Source organism: Labeo rohita, chromosome 8 (assembly GCF_022985175.1).
Source record: "Labeo rohita strain BAU-BD-2019 chromosome 8, IGBB_LRoh.1.0, whole genome shotgun sequence".
NCBI lineage: Eukaryota > Metazoa > Chordata > Actinopteri > Cypriniformes > Cyprinidae > Labeo > Labeo rohita.
This window is the reverse complement of record NC_066876.1, coordinates 18,614,964-18,642,712: the sequence shown is the minus strand read 5'-3', so window position 1 is coordinate 18,642,712 and position 27,749 is coordinate 18,614,964. Positions and strand designations below refer to the sequence as shown.

Sequence of the window (27,749 nt, the reverse complement as noted above, 5' to 3'; positions counted from 1 at the left end):
ACTAGGGATGTACTGATATTACGGAATGATATAAAAGCTGTCTCGATATTATTGTGGTCACATGATGATATGAAACGACAGGTCTTCCATGCAAAAAGTGTAGTTTTTTTAAATTATTTAAACTTATTCTAACATGAAAGGTCTTTAAAATTGTGTTTTGGGCCATTATGCTTTGGCACAGTATCTGTCAAACGACTTACAACCTGAAAGCACAATATGACTTAATCTGTTTACCAAGCCTGTTTTCGCTGTGGGTTTCAAAGCGAAGCGCGCACTTCGTTTAGGCGATCAGCTCATGATCTGGTGTTTTCCACGCCTCAGAACGGCTCTATTCACAGTGAATGCAGTAAACTTGTTTACTGAGTTTAGCCCACATTTGGGAACACAAAGAACACTTCTTATGCTTTATTTTCTCCGCAGATGATTACAGTGTTTCATTAGATTTGCAGTGAGATACATTTTGTCATTGTTTTTATTATTATTATTATTATTATTATTATATTCGAATTTGTTTGGCTTCCTAAAACACCAGTGTGAATGTAATTTAAACAGACAGTATACCACGAATAAAGAGGGCTGAATCCCCTTCAAAGTTCAGGTACAAATCAATCAGAGATTGTGCTAGACTTTAACATTGTCCTTCATTTTAACGGACAGGGTCGTAAAAATTCAGTCATAATCTATTATTACCCATCATTTTAATTTCCATATTTTAATTATAATAACGCATTAAATTGCTTTTATTTTTGTTCACATTTTAATTTTTAATCATGAACCTACAGGACAGCGTAGTGTTTAAAAAAAAAAAAATACTGAGTAAACAAAAACAACAACAACAACAACAAAAAAAATACTATTTCTTGATTTTAACAGATTCTCAGTTTGATGAACAAATATCGATTCTTAAATCCCAATCTAACTTTTGGTCTATGCTGTTTTCAGCTGATGAATGAACAGCACACAGTGCGCCTTCCTTCCAATAAATAGCAATAGGTTAGGCTTTCTGTTACTTTTAATATGAAACAGTCTCAGATTTCCATTTAATTAGGAAATTCAAACAATGAAACCGTTTTGGCGCTCTTTAATGTGGCGTGATAGATCGTTGTAGCTTCTGTGTACTCGCCTTTGCATAATCAAACGCATAGCAAAGGATTCGTGACAGTTTTGTTTTTGTTCTGGATTCAGTGCTGTGGTGCTACACTGGAGCGCACTCACCACCAACTAGACAGGGGTGGGAATTACAGTTAGAAGTTACAATAGATCACCCTCAGTGCAATCTGTCAAAGTGAAGGACGGCCTTCAGACTTTTCCCGTCACTGATATTAAATGAAATTAAATTAAATGAATTAAAAAAAAAAAAAAAAAAATCCACCAATGATGGACAATTTTCGGTTAACGCGACCTCTGAAGTCAATTCACTGACTTTTTTTCTGACTTAATTTTCTTAGTTAAGAACATGGGTTGGAGCACTTAATCTTGAACTCTCAAAGTGCACTGAATTAGAATTTAACTTTAAAAAGTACAAAATTTTCATTTTTTCCCTCCAATTATTTTTTTTTTTTTTTTTTTTTTAATTAATCACAATAAATAATGTATCATGGACTTCATATTACTATATTATTGTATTGTGAGATTTTGATATTGTTACATCCCTAGTAATGACAGTAACTGTTGAGTGGGTGAACCACTGATGCCAATTTGCTCTAGTTATTATAGTGTTGGGGAAGGCCTATGCTCAGCAGCTCCAGTGCGTCATCGTGCGTCAATGGTCTAACGCCACACTTTAGTACTACACAGTTCACTGTCTTTGTAAAGTGTTTTCAGCAATATATTCTAACATTTGAAATGTGTTTAGAAACAATTCTGTGAATTGCCTTTACAGAATTGTCTTTAAAAGGGGTACTGAAGTAAATATTTCAGATCAAAAGGGTTTAGCAGACAAAAAAAGTTTGGGAATCCCTGGTATTGATCATTCTCATTTTGCTGCATACTAAAGTTCAAGTTTGGTGAACTCTCACCTATAAAAAAATTCTACAGCAACAAGCTGTTTGACCAATAGAGGGTCTAAAAGTCACAGATTGACCTCTTGGTCAAAAAAAAAAAAAAAAAAAGAAAAAAAAAATTATATACATATATACATATATACACATATACACATATACACATATATATATATATATATATATATATATATATATTAGTAATAAACAAATTTTTGACAGTTTCAACTTAAAAATAAACAAATAAAATATATTAACTCTTTAATACATTTTGAAAAATATTTATTCTTTTGCTGGCAAAGCTGAATGTTCAGCATCATTACTCCAGTCTTCAGTACCACATGATCTTTCAGAAATCCTTCTAATATACTGATTGGGTACTTAAGAAGCATTCAATATGATCAAGTATTTAAAAGAACAGCATTTATTTAAAATATAAATCTTTACAGACATTATCAATGTCCTTGCTATCACTTTTGATCAATTTAATGCATTCTTGCTGAAAAAAAATGACCCCAAACTTTTGAGCAATAGTGTACGGAAGTAAAATAATATCCTGTTGTTCATATTTGTTAGCAGAGTTTAAAATAATTTTCCAAATTTAATGTGGTGCCTCTTATGACAGAAATAAGAAAAAAAAAAAAAAAAAAGATTCATTCATCAGATGAAAGCACATGCTCATTTGCCTAACATTTACATTTACTAAACGGCTCTTTTCCTTTCATAGACATGCATATTTACACCAACTAGTTTAAGACAGGATATAGGTTATAGGTGACTCGAAGAGCCTCTTTGTTTAGTTCAGCCTACGTGCAGAGGCAAATGAACATAATGAAAGCACAGTCGCTTGGAAACCACAGACACGTTTTACTCCGGGAAGTGACGTCATCAGTCTACAATGTCCTCACCCAAACTCTCCTACGTGGAAGTTCAATGCAAATATTACTCATACTAGTAGTTCACTCTCGTATCCTCCCTAGTGTGGCATCAAGTCACTCAGCAACTCTTCAAACCTCAAACAAAAAATTCTTCCCAGCAGTCTCTTCAAACTACCCTTCAAACCTGGCTAGATATAGTGTGCCTTTTACATTGCTGTGCTTTCCAAAAAAACAACAACAACAACAACAACAACAACAAAAAAAAAATCAACTACAGTAGAAGTAAAGAAGTGTGGTTTAATGGTTGGATTAGCACAGCATTCTAGGTGATTACTTGAAAGGAAACTAGGTTAATAAAAACCAGTTTAAACATGCTTCTGTCTGACCAGATTGATTATATAAAAACTTGTAAAAAATCCAAGCAAACAAACAGATGCTCAGCCCTGCAGTGCACAAGAGTAGCAAAAAGGATTTGAGAGTTTAAGCATCTGTGTTTCAGTTCTGACCTTATTTGCCTCAACTGGAACAAAACCATAATCAAAAAATAAAACAGCTTGAGGAGGAGCATCACACAAAATTTACAGTTTTCAGTCATGTTACCAGCACAGAGACCTGGAGGCCAAAACATCCACTGAACTGTAGCACACCCCTGTCAATTTTTCATCTGTTTCAAGCCATGAATATTTAGATCACCTCTCAAAAGAAGTATTTGTGAACAAATCACAAATTCTGTTAACATGAAACAGACATGGCAAAATTTACTAAAACTGTGATATTAACTAACTTACTGAGGAAACACAACTACAGGTGAGTAGAATGTGAATGTGACAATTCACATTTTCTTCATGGTGGTTTTCTTTGGGGAAAAACTTTCACTTTGCATTCATATTCTGGGTTTATTTGCTTGTCTGTACAAACTATGTTTTATTAATTAGCTCTGTACTTAATAATGCATGTATTTGATCTTAGTATATTTCTACTTTGTACAAAACCTCATTATGCATTATTAAAAAGACATTATTAAAGAGAATTTTTCTAATCGAAATATATAAATATAATATATATTTAGTATATTAAAATAATATTACCAACCCCAAATTTTACACTTATTTTTTCCTCTTTTTCAAAACACTAATTATTAATATAATAAAATATTTCATACAGGTGTATGATAACATATTTATAGGTAATTTGTGCAAAAAATAAAATAAAACAAATAAAATGAAATAAATAAATAAATAAAGTTAATATATTTATAAAGTTAATACAGTTAAAATAAATAAATTATATTGTATGTGTCGGAAAAATTATAGTGACGGAAAAACATAATAAAATTACCAACCCCAAATTTTAAACACATTTTATCCCTTTTTCTCCAAACACTGATTATAAATATATTAAAAACATCCCATATAGGTGTATGATAACACATTTATGGATTATTTGTGCATAAAAAAAAAAAAAAGAAAAAAGAAAAACATTAAAATAAAATAAAAATAAAGTAAATAAAATAAATAAAGTAAATCTAAAATGTATATAAAATTAAAAAAATTACAAAAAATATATATTTAAATTTTCAAGCAGAGTAAGTACCAGGATGGACAGAAGTGACAGTAGTACATAATTTTAATATAAAAATATATAATATAATATTACCAATCCCAGATTTTAAACTTATTTTTTCCTCTTTTTCCTCTTTCGCCAAACACTGATTATGAATAGAATAAAATATCCCATACAGATGTATGTATGTCCCATACAATTTTTCTGATCCACTTCAAATATTGACTCCAACCCCAACTTTTAAACTTATTTTTTCCTCTTTCTCCAAATACTGATTATAAATATAATAAAATATCCAAGACATGGCTATTTTGATAACGGTGTATGATAACATATTTATGAGTAATTTGCAAAATAAAATAAAATTAAATAAATAAAATTAAAATTAAAATTAAAATTAAAAATAAAATTAAAATAAATTAAACAAATTAAATTAAAAAATAAATGAATAAAAATAGAAATAAAATAAAATTAAATAAAAATTAAATACAAAAAGGAAACACATTTACATTCTCATGCAAAGCAAGTACCAGGATGGACAGAAGTGACAGTAGTAAACGGAACTGACCTCCTGCATACATGACAGCCAGCATGATTGATGAGATCCATGACACTTGGCTGCTGGTGGCATTGAAGATCACCTCGATCTCTTTGAAGAACACAGTGATGGACTTGGGGAAGGCATAGGAGAAGCCAATGCTGATAAAGGCTCCTACCACCACTGCCCAGCCCCAGCCACCCTCTGGAGGAGTGTATCCCACCGGCCCTCCTGTCGCTGGCGGCATCTTTACACGCACACACTGACGACAACGACGACGAAGAAGAGGAGGATCAGCTGAGCTTCAAGCGCACTGGATCAGTCTGTGAGGAGAAAAAAAAAAGCAGCATTTAGAGCAGAACACACACAAACACAGACTGAAAGAGATGATTCACACAGTACTTCTGAACCCTGTGAACTGTCAAATACTAGTCCACACTGGATGAGATCCAATTCAGGGAAAGTTATCCACGCGGACAGAGCAAGAGTACAGCATGTGAATGAACAAAGCGTGAACACAGGACCCTGTGTAAACAGCTTGTAGTTTGAGCGTAACTGCTTTAGTCGGTTACTCTTTAACTGAGCTGATGTCAAAATACACAAACATACAAGACCCGACCATCAAATGTCCAAGTAGTCCTGAGAATAGGCTCAGATGCCTTCACAAACACACAGTCTTTAACTCCAGTGAACAGAGTCCCTTAGGCCTCAAAGCACAGAAAACATTCATTTGAGCGTGAAAGTCATGTTCTCAGGCTGGTATGTGAGCTCAGGGAGGCGAAGGCTAAATCTCTCCAAGTGCCTCAGAGAGGAGGAAGGGTAATATATCAGAGAGGATAAAACAGATGGGTGTAACTTGTTAAATTTTAATTAAGCCCTCTCACTTAGGCTCCAGGCAGAACTTACCTGAGCACTCAAATAGTTGCTATGAGGCAACTACTGAGATAAAGTATGGGGCGATGTGCATTTCATGGGCTACTATGAATTTTTTTTTTAATTCCCAAAAAACCTAAACGGTCTCAATTATCAAGCCGTTTTGATTTCCATCTGATGTCATACTGCTCAGGCCCCGCCCACAACTGCTGACAGACTGCCCCGTATTAGCATATTTCCGCCCTCAGCCAGTACGTGTCCGCAATTTTCTCTGCCCTCGAACAGCTGTAGTGACAACGTCTCATAAGCCAGAGGTCCCCAACCACCGGGTCATGATCCACTACCGGGCCGTGGAAGAATTACTACCGGGTCGCGAGAACGTTCTGGGGAAAATTTGTATAGATATGATGCTCTGTTTTTATTGTGCGTAAATGATTGTTTTAATTATTCTGTACTTTCACTGTATGTGAATGATATGGAGTAACAATCTGATGATTTCATGTTAAATTACTAAATAAAAGATTGCTCTGATCCGTCATATAATCTATTAGGGCTTAAACGGATCGCATTTGATCCGTGATAGTGCGAACCAGGTCCAGAACCCACTGTTCGGCATGTGATTTGCAGATTGATTTGCCAATTTACACGTTCAAGCTATTTAAAACCACCAACGCTTTGTTCTTGCACACACCCAAAGCGCACACAAACATAGAGATGTGTTTCAGACAACGCGGCATACCGAGTTTCATGTCTCCCCGCATTTAAGATACATACGCATGGGGGCGAGTTAAGGCGAGTTAATGGATATCACACAAGAAACGTGAAAACTTTGCACATTAGTTATGCCAGTGAACGTCTTAACTTCAGTCAATTCACTATACAGAAAGCGAAAGTAAAAAAAAACAAAAAAAAAAACTGACAAAGTTTTCTAATGCTGCATTAACGGCGCAATTTCTCTCAGAGTCGACAAGAGACGAATCTACTTCAACATATGCTGATAACAGTGTATAACTGTCTAAAAATAGACATGGTCGCTGTGAACAGAGCCGTCCTTGACAAGGTAAAAAGGTGTTTTATACAATCGCTGAATGGGTGAAATGGCTAAAAATTATCACAATTTTTTTTTCATATCAGTCGATATTGATAATTACCATGATAAATGTCAACTTTATTTCTTTCAAGTTTAAAGGCAGATTTTTGCTACAATGTAAAAGTTGTAAAAATCAGATGGTTAATTCTGGCTTTAAACTATTCTTTATGTTCAGAACATGACACACACCTCACATTTTTTAAACTCTTTGCACTTTTTCCAGTCATTTTCCTTCAAAAAAAATAAATATCTTAATAGAAAAAAAATATTTCTTAGTTCTGCATGTTTTAAAGAGTAATATTGTTTCAAATCATGAAACAGGTTTTTGTTGCCTGATAATAATAATAATAATAAAACTTTTTTTTTTTGTCTCTTATAAATACACATTTGATAGTAGCTTGAGTTAGGATGCAGATGTAGATTTATGTTCATTATCAAAATCAGCAATCTCTGTAAAAGTTGTAGCAACCTCATTTTTATATGGTGAAATTTAATTATTCTGACTTTTTTTCCATAGTATTATCCATAGATCATGATAACAGTTAAAACCACAAATATAGCACATCAATACCATGGTAAAAATGTAATATGGTTCCTATACTGTATTTGTATGAAAAACAGTAATCTAAATGCATTTAGTATAAATGAATAAATGCTATAGCTTAATCACAAAAAAGTACTGTAATTATATTCCATTACTCCTCCTTCAATACATGTCTACATTAATAAAATAATCTGACACAAATATACCCACATTTCTGACACAATACCACTGTGCAGTTAGTGCTACTACAGTAAATCTATGGTAAATGACGGTGATTTGTAGATTAAGGAGCCCTCTCAGTGTATCGTTGCGCACCGTGTTTCTCCTGTTTGTCAGCGCTGTATCATCTGTGTTCTTCACTGAATTCAAATGCTTCACATTGGATCTCACAGCACTGTTTAGTGACCGAGACTTACCAGCGAGTGAACGAATCTGCTCTAGTAAGTTTGTGCAGTGCCGCTCTTTAAACTTTGATACAAGCAGGTAAACGACTAATTAATTATTTTAAATGACCAATGCTCTTTTGTTCTGCCTTTTAATCATTATATCAAACATTTAAACGAACTTGTTATCATTTGTCGAGGACATTTATATTGCGCGATAATTACCGTTATTGATTTATCACCCAGCCCTAGAGGAATGTTAACTGAAGTACGTTGCAGACATTTAATGAAGACCCTGAAGAATACCAACTTGTGGAAAATGGGCATTCAATGTCCCCTTTAAAAATGTTGGATTTCCATTGACTTTGTTTATATGGTCATCTAACACAATGGTAGTCAAATCAAAACCAAAACTGTTTGGTTAGCAATATTCTTCATAATTTCATCTTTCCTCTTCCACAGAAGGAAGTAAGTCATACAGGTTTGAAACCTGTTTGAATGACTAAATGACAATTAAAATTTTTGGGTGAACTATCAGTTCAACCACATCAGTCTTCCATAAATCAAAACGTTTCCGCAAAGTGAATCACTATAATAGGCATTTTAAATAAAGAAATGATATCCAGTAATGTGTGTTCAAAAGAAGACATTCCTAGTTTGGTTTTTAGCTAGCTATAATTTAGCCATAGGGGAAACGGAAAATATCATAATTCATGTGTGACCAAGCATGCCAGTGCATTTTCTTTTGGTTTTAAACCGGTTTAAGAATAAGGTCATATGATATTTGCAGAATCATGGGAATCGTCAAGGCCTGCTGATGCATGTCTGAAAACGCTAAAATCATGAGGGTGTGAAGTACACTCCCGCCATTCAGAGCGTGAAGGAGAAGTTTATACGTTTGGGGTCATTTTTGGTGAAATCGAGCGCAGTGAGCAGTGTTTGTCAGCACAAACAGTACAGTGAGGGCTGACGACGTCAGCTGGTGCTAAACAATGTGTGTCATGTGTGTCAGTTCAGTTGCCAAAAGTTCAAGAGACAGACTGAGACTAACTGTTACCGCATATTAAGCCACTTGGCTTTTACTTTAAAGGTACATCTCTCTTCTGACATTAGGGCACATTATGTTCTTAAAAGAGCTCTTATGATGTTATACACAGCCAAAATATTGGAAAGTTGCACAGATAACAATGATTTATGAGATGCCGAAATATCTAGCAGCTGTTTACTCTTTAACATTTAAGACACATTTTACATCACTGCCAACACTGAAATCCTCAGCACTCACGTTCCGAGAAAGAAACTCCCACAATGTCAGAGAACAGCTTCCACAACTATACTATCTTCTTTATGTTGCCAATCTTAAATTATAGTCCAAAAAAGTACAACTCAATGTGAATTGCCATGTGCAAACCATTTTACTTTTTGTTTCTGAACAAATGTTCACAAACAGACCTGAAACCCGCATTAAGAAAATTTAGATTTTAAATCAACTTGCGACCGTTTCAATTCAGTATGTGATGCCAAACTCTTGTATTTATGCTGTCTAATATACAAACATCTGCAGTCAAACGACACTAGCTGGATTGTTCTGGGAACAAATCGAGAATCGAGATGGGTGATACCAGGCTCTCCAACTTCCCCATGTCTTACTGATGACTAACTTCTGTTTGGTTGGCCAATGAAGTGATCTATTAACCCCTCCTCTACATCCTAATTGGTCAGCAAATCTGCCAATCACCTTCACAAGTTGAGGATTCATAATTGTTTTGTTTTTTTAAAGTGGATGCCAGTGTGCTCTTACATGAAGACAATAAATCTTCCGAGTTTCGAAACATCCACAGGCTTGCGTACTTTAAAGTGCTGATCTGTTTCCTAACACACTTCAACGAGGCCTGTGAGGGACCAAAACCCCAGCAGAATACCAGATCAGCTGGAGCCAGTTCACTTCACACTTAAGACTTGTGCATTCCTACCCGCTGTTCTTTTAATACTGTGGAAACGTATGCATTTAATCATGCTGAAATCTGAGATGTGAAAGACTAAGGCATGTGTGCTATGGCCTAAATAAGCGTTTTTGTTTTCCACTGACTTTGCATATGCCCTCATAAGGGCAGTGTAGCTTAACTGACATACAGTTACTTATAAATCATTAATAAAGTGTATGACAACCTTGCAAAAAACATAAGAAAAGATTAATGCTTCTGGTTACTGAAGAATCACCATGTTGTAATATTCAAGGGTCAGAAAAGCATTTAAAATCAGCACAAGACTACTGCAACATATTTGCAGTATGTGTCCATATTTACAATACCTTGCAAAAGTATTCACACTCCATTTTTTTTACGTTGTTTTATGTTGCAGCTTTATGTTAAACTGCTTTAAATCACTTTTCTTCCACATCAATCTACACTCTATAAAACAAAGACAACTAAAAACAGGTTTGTAACAACTTGTAAATAAAAACCTGAAATGTTTCCATTGCATAAGTATTCATACCTGGGACACTGGATACTATCGCATGTAGATGTTACTACATTTCGAGTGGAGTTAAACTGTGGTAAATTCATTTGAATGAGTATGATTTAGAAAGGCACACACCTCCCAAAAAAGGTCCAACGGCTGAAAATGCAAATCAGAACAAAAAAAACAAGCCCTGAGGTCAAAATAACTGCCTGTAGAAACAGGATTGTGACAAGGCACAGATCTGGAAGAGTTCAGAAACAAATTCTGCTGCATTGAAGGTTCACCGAAGCATGTAGCCTCCATTACCCATAACAGAAGATGCTTGGAACAACCAGGGCTCTTCCTAGAGCTGGCATTGAACTGAGCAATTGAAGGAGAGGGGGCTTGGTTAGACTGGTGACCAAGAAGCTGATGGTCACTCTAGTTGAGCTCCATGATCATATGCAAATGAAAGAAACTTACAGAAGGACAAACGTCACTGCAACAATCCGGTCTTTATGGCGGTGTGGCCAAACTCAAGCCTCACCTCAGTAAAGACACATGAAACCCACTTGAAATTTGCATAAAAGCACCTAAAGGACCCTGACTGTGAGGAACAAGGCTCTCTGGTCTAATGAACTCAATTCCAAGCATCATGTTTGAGGGAAACCAAGCACTGCTCATCACCCTGCAGAGTACCATCACAAAACTAAAGTGTGCTGGGAGCAGCCTCATGGTGTGGATCGATCTCTCAGTGGCAGGGACTGAGGAACTCGTCAGAGTAGAAGGAAAGCTCAATGCACCAAAATATTGGAGATAGCCTTAATGAAAACCCAGTCTGGGCAGAAGGTTCACCTTCCAACAGGACAATGACCCTAAGCACACAGCAAGAGTGGCTTATAGACAATTCTATGAATGTCCTTGAGTGGCCCAGCCACAGCCTTGGCTTGAATGCCATCAAATATTTCTGGAGAAACCTGAAAATGTCTGCCAGCCCTTATCCAAGCTGACAGAGCTTGAGAGAAGAAGAGGTGAGGCGAAGAATGGCAGATAATTGCCAAATGTAGATATGCAAAGACTTATGGCTGTAAAGATGCTTCACCCAAGTACTGAGTTAAGAGTATGAATACATATTAAATGTACTTACTTTAGTGTTCTGTTTTTTTAATAAATTTGTAAAGTTGTCACAAATCTGTTTTTCCTCTGTGTCAAACTAAACTGATGTGGGGAAAAAAGTAATTTAAAGCAGTTTAACATAAGGCTGCATCATAAATCATGAAAAAATGGTGTATAAATACTTTTGGAAGGCACTGTGGAAATCTGCTTGTTTTAATCTCTTTAAATTGTTTACGGGTTCCTTTTAAGGACCATGAAAACCAGGCTAATATTAAATAGTCTGTAAATCTCCCAGCATGCTTCAGCATGGCCCAATTAAGCCATGAAGAGGCTCTTTTCTCCAGAGACCCAAGTACTGGACATGCTACTGGTTCAGTGGTCTCCTGGGAAGCTGTGGATGTCCTAAACTGCTCTCCATTGTGGACGTGTGTGTGTGTGTGTGTGTGTGTGTGTGTGTGTGTGTGTGTGTGTGTGTGTGTGTGTGTATGTATCAGTCAGGCTCTCCGCAGTAAAGGTTAAGGCCTAATATTTCTCCACTGGGAGCTGCAGGATGCTGACTAGTCATAGGTTAAGAGAAGATGGTCTTGTGCTTTTGACAAGAGACAAGAGATCAGCACTAAAAGGGAGCAAATGTCCATTAAGACGTCCAATCTATGTAGGTCAGGTGCTGTGTTTAAATCTCAAGTTGAGAGAGGTCAGAATGGTCAACCACTCAGTTGATAGATGATCCATCATCAGCCAGCATTAATTAAATTACATTAAATTCATCCATCCCCCAAGGTTCAACTATTTGTATATGCATATGATGTTAAATCAGACTGAACAAAATTACATGTCAAATACTGTATCCAATCTATAACCTCAATCTGTTACACAGGTGACATTTAGTCTATTTCCAAACTCCAGATGGTTCACATACATTTGCAGAAGTGGATTTTCCACTCCTCTCTGACACTGACCATAACAGATCACAGAGAATAAACCTATCATCTAACCCGAAGCTTTAATTATGCTGGACGTGAGAACACATTTCTCAGATGCTCGAAAGAATAACGAAACCCCAAGAATTTTAAATATATTGCTGTAGTGAATCTAAACAAACCTACAATTTAACCTTCAACAAATAATTTGTAAACACCAAATGCACCTTGCTGGAATGTTTATACGGTTAGATGCATTATATAAGATTTTAAAAATGGATGACGCAGTCACTCACTTAGAGACTATAAGGGTTTAAACATAGCCAATTACAGCTGTCTAGAGCTATAAATGCTATAAACATCTGCCAACAGTTCAGTCAGTTTACAGTTGCCATTATAATGAGAGCCCTTGGCTATGTTCAGAACACCATACTTCTCTAACTATCGCTGAATTTCATAATTGTGCTTACCATGCTAATTTTCTGCAGCTATGACATCAAAAATGTGGGGGGATACTGTATCCCACGATACAACATGCTCTGTTTTACATTTTATATTCACTGTGATGGTGCAATGTCTTTGACTCATTATATGACTCAAGATTGGACTGCCCAAAGTTAAGACATAATGTGAAATAACCATTTTAACTATCCAGATGGACTGGACTGGACATGCACTGTACATGCGCCACTTAAAATCAAAGTACACTGTGTAGTATTCAGTAAGTCAGAAGCTAGTGTTGCCCGTATCAGTTTAGAAGTGTTTTAAACCCTTCGGTTAATCATCTTATCTGACCAAGGACAATAAATGCATCATCACAGCTGGCTGCATATCAAAAGCAGGAAATTAATGTTTCCTGAAACATCTTGGACTGGGAATTTACAAGCGTTACTGGTTAGTCATTTAATAGTCAAAAATTCAGCAGAAAGTATGATAAAATTTGTTCTTAGGCCCTTCAAGCATAGTAATTTAGGTTGAAGACATCATGTCAAAATCTCTTTTGAGATTTTGAGAGAAGGACCATTTTTCAGTCATACTGAACATTTAAATAGTGCGACTAGTCTTGCCATGTCATTCCAAACCTGTATGACTGACTTGCACACACAAAAAAACCTTTTGGTAAAGCAGTGCTGAAGGAATCGCCACATTCCAAGACTTTTAAACCCATACTATAATTTCATGTTGAATATATTGAAATTTGAGTCTTAATGTTTTTGAAAGTGAGAGAACTGATTCATGCTGGTTTAAGCTGGTTTAAGATGGTTTAAGATGAAAGTAGCTGGTTTTAGCTAAGACCAGGCTGGATGACCTAAGTTGGTTGGCTGGTTTTAGCTGTTTTTTAACAGGGTAGGTAAATAGAAAGGAACAACCAGAGCACAATTTTAATTTCTCCTTTGGTGCTCCACAGTAGAAAAGAAACATAAGGACTAATTTGTTCCAGATTTTTGTTAACGTACATAATTCCAGAATCGGATACGTAAGGTCAGGAATCGGATACTTCTTGTTAAATTAAAATTTCGATTCTGCCTATTGAATTTTTATTTTTTTCCCCATCTGTGAGGACCCGACCTAGCGATCTGCCAGGACCACTAATCTTTGATCACTAGTGATCAAAGTCGAAAAAGCAAAGTAATAGCTTATAAAAAGCTTATAATATTTGTGATAAGCTAAATATGTTGCAATAGATGTGTCACTACCAATATGACAAAGCATTTTAATTTAAAAGATTGAAAGATCATAAACATGATTCAAATTCCAATCTTGATTCTGTTCCTAAATTACAATGATTCATCTGTTTAATTCCTCAAACTTTCTTCCGCACAGTGTACAACCAGTGTGATAAAGAGAGCCGTTGTCATGTATGTATGTCATGTCATACTCTGGATATAAACTCTGATATGTACAGCAGAGATCAAAATAGAGTAAATTATCCTTTTGAAAGTTAATTTGACATTCCAAACAATGTTAAAGACTTATCGATTACGTTGTTATGAATCATTTACTTATAATTAGGCCTACATGTGATTTTGTTTAGTTGTCTAATGTTTTTTTCTTCAGAATCATATGAGAACCACAACTTCCTTTTAAAAAAAAAAAAAAAAAAAAAAAAAAACCACCAACAACAACAATCTAATTTATTCAGAAATACACAGCTCCACTTTGCAAACAGCTCTTAAGTGAATCTTGTTTTTATGTAGCCTGCTGGTTTTTGTTTACAGTATTCAGCTGCAACTGAATGTTTAGCAAAAAAAAGAAACAGAATAAATACGCTTGATATCATCTTTTATTCACATTGGTATCGAAAAGAATCGGAATCGATAAGCAGAATCGGAATCGATAATATTCTAATGATACCCAACCCTAATAATGACTTCATCCTAGGCTGGACGATTATGTATTGCACATTTTTCAGCAAAACATTTGTCCTTCTGAGGCTTCAATAAAGTCTGTATGCCATATAAGCCTGTATCTGCCATTGAATAAAAAAAACAAACAAAAAAGGTAATTGCAACTTTTTATCAGAATTGCGTGACATAAACTTGCAATTGCCAGTTATAAAGCCAGAATTACGAGTCACACTCACAATTCAGACTTTTTTATATATTGCATTTTATATCTTGCTTATCTTTTTCTCAGAGTTTACATCTTGCATTTCTGACTTTATAACACGCAATTGGGAACAAAGTCAGAATTGTGAGATATAAGGTTTTTTTCTTCTCAAAATTGGACAGCATAACTGGCAATGGCAAGTTTATGTCACAATTCTGAGAAATACCTCGGGTATTTAGCAACCTGGTACGTCATTTACTACCCTCTCCCTTCTTCATTTTTTAAAGTTTGACAGAGTTATTCATTATAAACAATAAAACAAGAAAAAAAAAAATAAAATATAAAAAAAAAAGTCTGTTTTCTGATTAACTTTTTAAAAAAAAAAAAAAAAAAAAAAAAAAAAAAAAAAAAAAAAAACAAGTGTATACGGTTGCCATACCCGAGGTGTGTAATAGCGGAAGTATTTTTTTTGTGCGGAAAAATATGTAAATATCTGATGACTAAATACATGCAATTCACCTTTATTCCTCTAGCTGTTTAATAGACAGTAATGACGTGATGTTTCACTCATAATTATCGCAGGCGTAAAACAAAAGAATATCATCAGCAAAAATTGAACTGGTTTAAATGGCTTTCCTGCAGAGCATATACTGGATGCAAAAAAATATAAATGTCACTTATTTGATGGTGGATGTGGTGAATAAGCTGCCACCGATCACTTTTGAAGTCAGTGAAAATGATAGTCCTGCGAAAATGGTTGAGATCGCGAATATGAGTGATGGTAAAATCATCTGCTTAAATTTAACCCTTCTAAGTTTCAAAAGGTAACAAAATAGGTTTGATTTTATTCCTCTGTAATTGTTCTTAAAATAACAAGAGTTTTTTGCTATTGCAGAAATTAGAGATCCATCCGTGCTGCATATATAGGTCCGGGTCGCTAAAGACCTGAATATGTAATAATGACTGGCAAAACAGTCATGCATTTAAGCATTAATTCAGTGGCAAAAACAGTCTTCCACAGTATGCTTTATATGAGAGGTAAAATAATCTAGAATATCTAGAAAACGCTTTTTCTTTCTTGTTTGCCGTTCTGTCAAACACCGTACTTCAAAGTCAATGATGCAACTTCATTCCTAAAGTGAACTTTTGCCTGTTTGGTGATTAGATTAACTGTTTTGGACTGCGGTCTTGAATTTATGTGTCTTGTCCAGTGTGCAACACAGTTTAGGCAACCTTATGTTCTTACCCTGCCCACACATTAAGGCCCCTATATACTCAAAACTTTTTGTTCTTAGTTAAAGAACAAAGCGCAGTTCGAAATACGTGAGCAGCAGTAAAGCCAGTTCTGTGATTAGTACTAAATCTCCATCATGTGCATTCAGATAGAGCAGCATTTAATACACAGAGTCATAGAGTTACTACTAATCACAGAACCATCTTTACTGATGAAGTGTGCATGACAATCCCATGCGATTTATTGTGCAGCCCCAATCAGCAGTAGTACGAAGGTGTTTAGCGGCCGGGACAAACTTTTCTGAAAGTTCGCTTCGACAAGCCGTTTCCAAATTTTTTAAAAAATGACGTCACATCAGTTCATTTTTCGATTTCGCATTAAGTATATTGGGGTCTTTAAATGTCCGTCCTTACAAGTGAGCAGTTTTCTAACGTACGTATTTAACTTTAAAAGTTATGACATATTTCAGATGCATCCAAAATTACAAAAACCTTTACATATTTAATTTTTTGCTCAAAATTCTTGCTAGGGACAATTTCGTAGTCACTGGATATTGGTAGAAACGTGTCCTTAGTGTCTTTACTAAATTTTTCACCCTTGACAACACGAGTAAATATTTCTTACTCAGACACATTTTAATTTCTGGGATATTATTGCAACAACCCTGAAGAAATCTCGACACCGTTTCCTCTTCTTAAGAAATCTGACAGGAAATGCCTAACATTTATTTGACAAGTGCATCATACACAAAATCAATTTGTGGCCTTTGATCAGAAACCAGACTTGCACTTACAAATTTTGCTGACATTCATTTCGAAAAAGGGTGAACTACAGGTTTTACAGTTCATTGAAGCCTAAGGCCTTGTAAAGTCTGTCAGACTGATGGCATTTTTCACAGTCACTCTTCTCTCACTCTCAGCAAAGAAGCAAGGATGGTACTGAATGACATACTTTATTCATTCATACACGCACACACACATTCAAATCAGGTTATTTGCTTCTATAAACAGTTGACTGCTCTATATATAACACCTGATGGAAATCTAAATGTGGGCCCACAATCATTTATTAACAAAGAGCCATTCCTTATGACCCTAATCAATTATTAACCGTGAAACAAGTAGCACCCACACAGCAACAAAAAAAATAGCAATCAAAAACTATTTAACAGGCACTTACACGTACATAAGGACATTAACATCACTTGCCCTCAAAGTCTCGAGGCCTGAGAGGAGGGTTTAAACACTCCCAAGCAATCCATTGGTTTCTGAATACACAACATCTGTCTCCTGAGGACTCTGATGAGGAAACATTGACTGGCGCACACTAAGCATTTACATGTGAGGACCGGCTCTGAGTTAAAGCAATATTTCAACCCAGATATGAAAATTACTTTAATAATGACAATTAATGGGGAGTGTAGCTTTCAAAACCTCAAATCAAAAAAAGCTACAAAAACTTTCCATACAAAACCTGATATACTTAAGTTTTCTTAAGCCATAGAATAGTTTTGGGTGCGGAACAGAATGAAAGTTCTTCTTTATTGTAATTACATGTAAAACGAGCTCTGAAGAAAAGACTTCTAATTTTCTTCTTCCCGCCAGCGGAAAGAAAAAAAAAGCCATTCAAGTTTGTAACAACACGGGGGTAAGTAAATTTTAAGGTAAATTTTGAGGCCTCAGGAAACTTACAAGGGGCTTTAAGACAGCTTAAAATGATTTATAATAAGACAGACTGGAATTTTATTGGAATTTTAAACTCCATGGATTTTTTTTTAACAATGTATACATTTTACTACATAGGACAAGCTCTAAAGTATATTTAGGGGTTCTGTGAATACATTTATTTTTTATTTCTCCATCTGGGGCTTATGAATATTGTTATGGATGGTGGGCTTTGGAGTCAAATAGGTTAAGAACCACTACTTTAATGATGTTGGACAAGTGTTTAACCCTTTAGCATTCCTGTAAAATTTCCCTAAACACACAGTGGAATTTTATGGTAAAAACAATTACCATCAAAGCAACAGTGGAATAGCCAGACAGACCTGCCCTAAGCCATTCACACCTTTCTCATTCAAATCTCCTTTCCTTTCTTCAACTTGACTTCTCACCCTCTAACTAATGAGTGGCCACATCTTTAAGCTCATTACATATCCCTCTTGAGCACTTCATCTTGGTTTCATCTTTCATCAAACCGCAACCTTTAGGTTACCCAATACATTCACTAACAGGACTGAATGTCACAACCATCGACTTGGTGCACTCAAAAAGAGGACGTGATTAAAATCTCTGATATGCAACAGTTCATAGCTATCCAACAATAGAACGACCTTTCTGTCACATCCAACTGCCACCTCGTAAAAGGACACTAAACCACACGCACGTGCACATGCAAACCACCACCAAACACCACTTGCAAGACTATACATGTAAATCTGCCAAAACTTTCATAGAACTACACTATAATTAGTTTGTGGTTGTCTAAGCAACAAACATCAGTAAACAATACCTGTAAAGAAATACAATAGCCATAACTGTGTGCTAGATGGAGGCAGTTCGGCATCCTGGACAAATCGATTCAAACGCGTATCTTTTTATTGGTCTTGTGATCCATTTAAATCACTGAACCCGTTTCTCTCCATTCCACAACCTCAACGTTTGTCCTTGTGTCAATTTCTGATCAATTACAAATCAGACGTGACCGATGAACTTTACGTCAAACCACCTCAGTTACGTCAGTCAACTCGATCTCTAAGAACACAAAAACAGCCTTGTCAATTGGACTTTTAAGCAAACATTACAACTAAACGTCACAGACCCAGTTTCACTGATGGGAGACTATGGTCACACCCACAATGAGGGCAAACGTTTAACATGAAGTTGCATCAGAAGTTGCTCTTTTGTAAACTCATTTTTAAATACAATTCGGGTAATAGGTGTACATCTTACACTTGAATTCACTTTCCACAGACTCAAATTCATATCAGGTTTCTTGGCATGAAAATACCTGTATCTCGTACTACAAAGTCTTGAGCGGCACTAATTGTGCACCATAAAACAATCTGATCTCTCTGCTATCTCTTTACCAGCCATTGTTCTTCTCCATGCAAGTCCTTAAATTGAATAGGAATCTATTTGATTCAATCTGGGGTGACTTACATTTAACCTTGTGAGGTTAGCATGATGACACCAGTGATGCAACTTCATAGACGTTGAAACCTTCACCCGCAATAAAAAGCTGATAAATGAAATCAGATTCTATTTTATAGGATTCCATTGTCTAAAAACAACTTTATACAGTTTATAAAGTTAGTATTTTAGTTTTAGCATTTCAGACCCATACTAGTGGAAGCAGTGTGGAGTTTGCTTAGAACTTTTATTTGGTTATTCAAAGTGGCATTTTCCTTTGACAAATGAAATCATATTTATAATTTAGCTTAATTCAAGTACTCAGAACTCAAACCATCAGTGTTTTTATTTACTCTTGAGAAGAAATAGGACTACAGAAATTTTGTCTGAAAAACAACCTACTCAATATCTACTTAATATGTCTCAAAAATCAATTAAGTGCTTGCCTAGATGGAATTTTTGGAACTACTATAAAACACTACACTTTGCTATGATGCAAAATCCCTTGTAGGTAGACATCTCATCAGGTTTTATTGCAGACATAATAAAATCCTCATAAACACTCCATCTTTAAATATATGCTAAAATGATTCAAAAAGACACAAGGCAAACAGATGCTGTTTTTAACAACTGTTAAAAAACTATTTAGCTTCACTTTTTTCCTTTCATATCATCACCCCATTGCGCACGTGAGTGCGTGACACGCGCGTAGAAGTAGATTCAAAAGGCGAGAAAAGCGAGCAAGGTAACAATGGAGATCCGCTCCTTGGTGTTAAGGGTCTTTTCCGATGATGGTGGCTCACAAACTCCCTATACACCCACCAGTCTGTCTCACATCGCCACGATGTCTCCATCAAGTCTGCGCGTACTGCGACATCGCGAATGTTGTAACGTACCCGAAACACTGAGAGACGATCACAAAGACTGTTGCCTGCACCCTCCAGAGTTCAGGTTACTTTATTGTGTTCATCTAAATGCACCCCATCTCTCACCAGTAGGACCATGTTATCCATAAAACACGCTTGCAAATACGCTCATGAAACACATACCTGCGCTTTTCATTCACCAACTCCGGTTGTAAGTTCGCGCTATCCGTCTGCAACGTGCGGCTCCTGTTCACTGAGGAGCATGGAGAGCTCTGAATGGCCCCGTGGATTCGTGGATATGTGGTGTGCTTTTTCCATCCGCTCGACTCGCCTTCATACAAAATCCTGCTGCGCATGCTCACAACGGCTGTACGTTTTCATGGCCGCTGTGGTGCAATAGTGTCCAATTACAAGGACACGAAGAGTTACGACTTTGACCGTGATGTTAAAACCTCACCGGGACCTTTTTAAGCTTAAGCTATATATTATTATTAATGATTTACAATAGTACTGTAATTTAAATGATAACGAGAAAAAAAATGTAAAAAGACAAGATAAGTGGAAGATGAACTTTTAAAGATGTGTTCAACACTGAAACGTGTTGAAAATCCTTTATCTAAACATTCCTTAAAATACAGTAAAATGAGAAGGTAAAAATAATAACATATTTACCAAGTAGCATAAATATTTACGTTGAATGTCATGCTTTTAAAGTTCATCCAAAATGAAAATTCTGTCATTAATTACTCACCCTCATGTAGTTCCTAACCAGTAAGACCTTTGTTCATCTTCAAAACACAAATTAAGATATTTTTGAAGATATACTGTGTTCCAAAGATATCTTGTGTTTACGAAGACGAACAAAGGTCCTACGGCAGGGGTGCTCAACCCTGCACTGTAAAAAATAAAAAAACACAATTTGTTGAGTAAGCTTAAAATAATTTGTTACCCTGCTGCCTTAAAATGTTAAGTTCAGTCGACTAAAATAAGTTTAGTCAACTTGAAATGTTAAGTTGTACTGAGTAACAACTTAGATATTTGTGTTTGCTAAACTTAACAGATGGGTAAGTAACCCAGCTGCCTTAAAATTTGAAGTTGATTCAACTCAAATATCTAAATTGTTAGTATTATTTAGCATTTCAAGTTGAATAAACTTTTTTTGAGTTGACTGAACTTAAAATTTTAAGGCAGCCAGGTTACAAGTTATTTTAAGTTGACTCAACAAATTGTTTTTTACAGTGTGGTCCTGGCGATCGACCTTCCTGCAGAGTTCAGCTCCAACCCTGACCAAACACACCTGAACCAGCTAATTAGGATGTGAAGGAGCACTTGATAGTTATAGACAGGTATGTTTAATTAGGGTTGGAACTAAACTCTGCAGGAAGGTCGATCTCCAGGAACAGGGTTGGGCACCCCGTCTTACAGGTTTGGAACAACACGAGGCTGAGTAATTAATAACACGGCTTGTTTGGATCCGAGGCGCAAGGTGACGTCACCCGGGCGCAGTCATTTACATAAACACTGCCTCCAGTGCAAAACATCAATGAATAGTCTTCTTCTCACCATAGGCCCCGCCCACTGGCATTCAGTTGCTTAATGGCTGACACTTGATTACGTTGAATGCGAGCAGCGTGTTGCGGCAAAAGCAAATAAATTTACAATCACTGCCGCTATCTTCTACACTAGATTCAGTATACAGATGCGTGTTCGCTTTCTGACACAGTCCACGCGCATGAGGCTGTCGTCAATAGGACAAATAGAGTGAAAGAACGTTCATTTTGACGCATTTGGTTCGTGGATAGTTTATTTTTAATGGCATCCCGGATCGCATCAGAGGCTTGTTTGGAGTATTGAGAAGTGTCATGGAGAGTTCACAAAGAAACATTTGTTGAAAGATGAAGCGGAACTAGATCTGACTGTAGCTGCACCACAAACTGTAAGTAAATGGTTTCATAATGCTTTGTCTGGAAATGACTGTTTTATTTTGTTTATGTTTCAAAACATTCGAATGCGATGGGACGTTGATACTGTTTCCTATGCAATGACGTTAGCCAATCATAACAGTGGCAGATTACTGACAAGCCTAAAGGACCCGCCCCTTAAAAACAATGAAAAATAATCAATTCACCATTGTGCAAAACACTTTATTAACATTATAAGTAAACCTCAAGCAACATATTAAAATAATGAAAAATCCATGTCATGACCCCTTTAATGTAAGTTTTCTGCTTAAGTAAACTGAAAAGACGATTAGATGTAAGCTATTTAATGTCTAGTTGATATCTAAGAGAATGTGTGTAGCTTCCTTGTATTCACCAATACCCTGCTGTCTAGCTTTCTTTCATTTCCAGTTGACAGCATGTGAAATTGCTGTGCTGCACCAGTAGAGATTAATTAGTCTTTTGTTAATAGGCATGGGCTCCAGTCATGGCAGCAAAGAGAACAAATTCCTTCATACTGAATCGGAGACTGCCATATAAAAGCATACTGAAATGAAAGAAGTATGTGGAAATAAGCGTTGGTAAACCACTTGTTCTGTTTATGTGAATGTTTCTGGTGTGCACAAGCATACAAACACAGATGATGGCCAAAAATTCTTAACCAATTAAGTTCTTCTGCATGTATAAACAGCAAAGCACATTAATCACACAAGACTCAAAACTTTGCACAACATGGAGTAGTTTAGATTAATTAAAAGTTTAATTTGCTGAATCTCACCACAGAATTCCAAACTATGAAATTACTGATACATTTGTACTGACATTCAATAGGCCTACAGTTTATAAAGGTTAGTTTATATATGTTAGACAGCAAGGATTAGGATTTGTTACATGATCTGATAGTTCCTGGTGTGTTCCTGTATATCACACCCTGAGATCGGTTTTGATGTAACATTCTTAAACACAGCATTCTGACCCATCAAACATAGATGTGATGTTTATTTACATTCCATATTTTTTATTACATTTTGAGCGTCCGAAGAATGCAAGAGGAGGGATTGAAAAAAGTGAAATTCCAGGAAACTCCCCACTGAAGCATTCCAACTTAACCGGAGTGGACATCCATACAAGTGCAAACTCTCAGATCTCTAGTCACGCACTATATGCGTGAAATCATTATTTATAACATAATCCATCTGCAAAATCTACTTGATTCAAAAGTGAAATTATAACCTTTTAAACACTTATTATGGTAAATTGTAAAGTTGCCTAGCTGCTGTTGTTTAGCACTTCCATTATTCATTCAATGCATGAATAAATTATTCATATGCTAATGTTTCTCTTTTTCTTGCACTCTCACTTTCAGAACAGATACTGGCATATCCTGGTTTCATAATCTTTTAGGGTTCAAAGATCATGCGCACAGCTTTATCAGAATCAGACACACCCATCAGTGCCTTTATTAAAAGCTCTGACTTCACAGGTAATATATTTTCTTGGCAGACAATAGTTATTTGATGATAAGTGTCAAAGCCGAGACTTAGATAAGCCAGAAAAATAGATAACATAATTTGGCTTTGGTTAGGCTTAAGGTGCAGTCAGATTTACAGCTGTCTGGCAAACTTTTGCAGATTCTGAAATGTGGATGTGAACTTTTGACCTCAACTGTAGACTCATTTGATTTCTGTGGAACACAAAAGAAAATGTGTGGTTTGTCTATGCAATTAAAGATCTAGTGTCATCTTTTTCAACATTTGAAATACATCAAAACAGCTTTTTGTTCTGAGAGTGTGTATTTTCCTTATTTCACAGAATCAACACGTTCCCGCACAGATCCTCTCCCTCTATCTGTTATTTTTTCACTACTGCAGATGTAGAATGACCCGTCTCTGTTTGAACAGATCAGAGGTGGGAACTTTAACCCACAACTCTGCAACACAAGCAAACTAGCCCACAGGCCTGTTTATCCACGCTGAACTTCTCGTCTACACAAGTCCCTCTCAAAACATCCCCCTGCAGTTCACCACCTGTATCTCCTCCTGTTTCAGTTCCTTTTATGATCAACAGAAGCCTATTTTTTTTGTACACAAACCAAATATTTCCATCAGCAGGGAGATGGGTTGAGCAGTATTTTAACAGAATAATGTGATTAATACTGAACTGCGGAAATGGTTGCAGCCATCAGCAGCGTGGATGGCTTGATCTGATTTCATTTGACTTGGCTAAACTTGTATTAGCACATTCTAATAGCCCATCTGCTTATCTAAAAGTCATTTTCAGAATTCGTTAGCTGAAGAACAGCACAATTTGAAAAGCCTCTTTTTATCTGGTTGTATTAGAAGTTCATGTGAGAAGCTTTTGTGTGCTTCTGATGGAGCTGGATGATCCCTCCAAGAGCTGAGGTTTCTGTATCTGAGGTGGCTTTTGATGAGAGGTCAGAGGTGAAATTGGTGTTTTTCTGTTTAGTTTGGTTCAAACTACCATTGAATACTGAATGGCACTGAATTACAGTAATATGTTTTTGATAAAATCCGACAGCAACACAACTGACATGTTTAAGGCCCAGAAAGTTAGTAAGAACATCATTAAAATAGTCCATGTGACTTCAGTGGTTCAACCATAATGTTATAAAGCTACGAGAATACATTTGTGTGCATAGAAAACAAAAATAACGTCTTTTTTTTACGACAATTTTTGTTTTCTTTGCGCACAGTAAGTTTCATAACATTACGGCTGAACCACTTATGTCACAAGGACTATTTTAACGATGCCCTTACTACCTTTCTGGGCCTTGAACGTGGTAGCTGCATTGCTGTCTATGCAGGGAACTTTTGGGAAGAGCCAAAAAAAAAGCTTTGCTATGAGTATGCCACCAATGAGGCATCACAAGACTCAGTACAATAGAAATATCAAGTGCAGTTTGAGATATACTGTATGCATTTACTACAACACTCAGCCTAGCTATCTACAGGACCACAACTGTCACCATGACACTGACCAGAGACACACAGGGAAGTTGTGCTCTTTTTTTCTGTTACTAAGGGGAGACATGTGGAGTGAGAAGCATGTGACATGCCCTAGATAGTACAGAATGTATTATAACACATCTCATTTAAATGCCTAATTCAGTTGCACACATATTTTCCACCAAATGAAAGAATGTGTTGGCCCCTGATAATGTACTGGGAGTTCTCAGCACTCACACACTGATCAAGGCCAACAATGATCACTAAATGCCCATCAACACGTACTACTAAATACTGATCACAGACTCAGTTGTGATAAAAAAAAAAAAGGTTCTAGGCCTAAATGTGTAACATGTGATATGAGATGAGTGTATCAGCCAGACTGTCTCGTCCTCTGCTTTATGTGAAAAAATAAAAATGATGTAAAGCAGTTTGAGCAAATGTGTATTTGACAGTTTGACAGTAAGACATAAAAGAGAACTTAGTTTAGTACTCACATGCCGTGTGACAGCCGCTTTCTATGCACATGCTCCGGATGTGTGCTCTCAGAAAACCGTTTATCAGGAATTTAAACTAATGTGGTTTAAAACACATGATTTCAGCATGATAGACATGATAATCAGAATCAAACGGATGTTTTTTGGCAGAGTATCTGAGGGCACAAGCTGTAAAGGCACAGCCCTGTTCTGGAAAAGGGTGCGGGAGCTGCAGCTCATTTGCATTTAAAGAGACATGCACAAAAACAGCGTGTTTCTGCTTACACTCAAAATAGGCATTTTCAAAATGATATAATAAATGATCTGTGGGGTATTTTGAGCTGAAACTTTTCAGACACATTCTGGAGACAAGTGAATTATATTACATATTGTAAAAAGAGGCATAATAGGTGTCCTTTAATATAAGACAAGCCTAATAATCAAGCTGTTTCTTATTTTAAATCATCTACTGAACAACATTTATTTCTGATTATAGAACTAGGATTCCTGTGGTCTTTGAAACCTGAATATACAAGGTCCTCATTTTAAAAGTGATTTTTAGACCTGGAAAAGTCACGTAAATTAATAAAGTCTTAAAACTCCATGGGCAGTTATAAAAAAAAAAATGTTTTTTTTTTAGTTATGCTAAGCTCTAAAATATTTTAGCAGGTATAAATTGTGAGTAAAAAATATAAATATATATATTTATAATATATATATATATATATATATATATATATATTTATAATATTATATATATATATATATATATATATATATATATATAAAATTATATATATAAAATATTAAATATTATATATATATATATTAATCCAGCAAATGTATCCAGTAAATTGCTAAAGTCATGTAAATTCATCAATAAAAGAAACTCCTCTGTAAACTTGAAATTTAATTTTTAACAGCTGTTATAATGCAATTGTGGTTTTATTCATCTAACAATTTTTAATTTTCAGGATTGCAAAACAATTTTCTGTAACTTTATCTTCTTATATCACAGAACTATAATACAATATAACTTTTTATTATGCATGTGACTTCATTTCATCTTATTAAACTCACAATGACCTGTTGTATTTTTTTCCCTCTGGCACAGAAATGACCTCCTAGAAACTTCAAGTATTTGACGAGACAAACAGTGGTATATTTCTAGATCACTAAGTGCCTTAAAGCTTCAGTGCATAATTTCTGCACCAGTAATGGGACCAATTAAACAGCAAAAGATACGCTCAAGCATTGTTTCTCAAGCCTTCCTTTCACCTGTCAGACTGCTCAAACACATATAGCGATGTTTTAATACCACTACACATTCACAGTAAATTTTTTGGAAAGCTGACCTATGAATGGCTATCTATACAATTTGTGTTTTATCATACATGGTGTATTGCATTATATACCAATTACTTTCCAAGGCACACTTTTTCTGAGTTACTGCTCTGTGTAAGGGCAGCCGTATCCAACCATGCTGCTGATCCCCGTCATGTGTGTAGGTGCGCACGTTTGTTATGACCGCCATGTGTATCATATTTACAGCACAGAGGAGCCGTTTCATCTCTGCATGCACTCTGTCACCCTTCAGCCTTCCCTGTACATCAAGAGGCGGAGCCTCCTCCCGCCTTTGCTATGATTGGTGGAGAGGAGATGGGTGTGTGGCCATCTGTGTCTGATTTGAGGCAGGGATTTGAAAGTGTAGGGGGTGGTGGCTTTTCAAAGGGCTTGTGAAGGAAATGAGAGATCTCAGCCGCTGGCTTCGACCTTTAACAATATGTTTGTTAGTATGTGTATAGTTAAACATGGAGAGATAACAGGGATCTGGAATTGCTTAGACGTGCATGATTTAATCATAGGCTAAATGAGCATTTGGAGAATGCCCCCTGACCTCTGACCTCTGGCAAGACTGCCATGTTGTTAAAACTTAATTACAAATCACCTATAATCCACAGAATTGTACTTGTATAGATTCATACATGTTATGTGGTGTATCTGTAATGAATTTGTGTTTCCATGTGCATGGGTGTTTATGCTTGTAATGTCACTTCTGGTGTGGAAAGTTTCAACCAGAATCAACAGGCTGGAGTCGGTTTCACTATGTGTGTGCGTGAGGTGTTGTGTCTGTACTCCTGGTGGAACAGTGCATGACATAGTGAGCGAGATGCTAATGTACTAATAATAGCAACAGTGCTGCATATTTTCCAATGCGCTAACAAGCACAATCAGCTTG

General features: G+C 36.0%; 1 protein-coding gene across 1 annotated transcript in view; it reads right to left on the bottom strand.

The window, feature by feature from the left end:
* The window catches only part of slc16a1b (solute carrier family 16 member 1b), a 31,262-nt gene extending 10,794 nt beyond the window's left edge, over positions 1–20,468 (bottom strand). Inside the window, exons 1-2 of the mRNA XM_051117860.1 lie at positions 20,312–20,468; positions 5,010–5,302 (exon numbers count right to left, since the gene is read on the bottom strand). Coding sequence (XP_050973817.1) covers positions 5,010–5,226 — 217 coding nt within the window. The 5' untranslated portion in view covers positions 5,227–5,302; positions 20,312–20,468. The remainder of the gene's footprint in view (positions 1–5,009; positions 5,303–20,311) is intronic.
* Between the last annotated feature and the right edge of the window lie 7,281 nt (positions 20,469–27,749).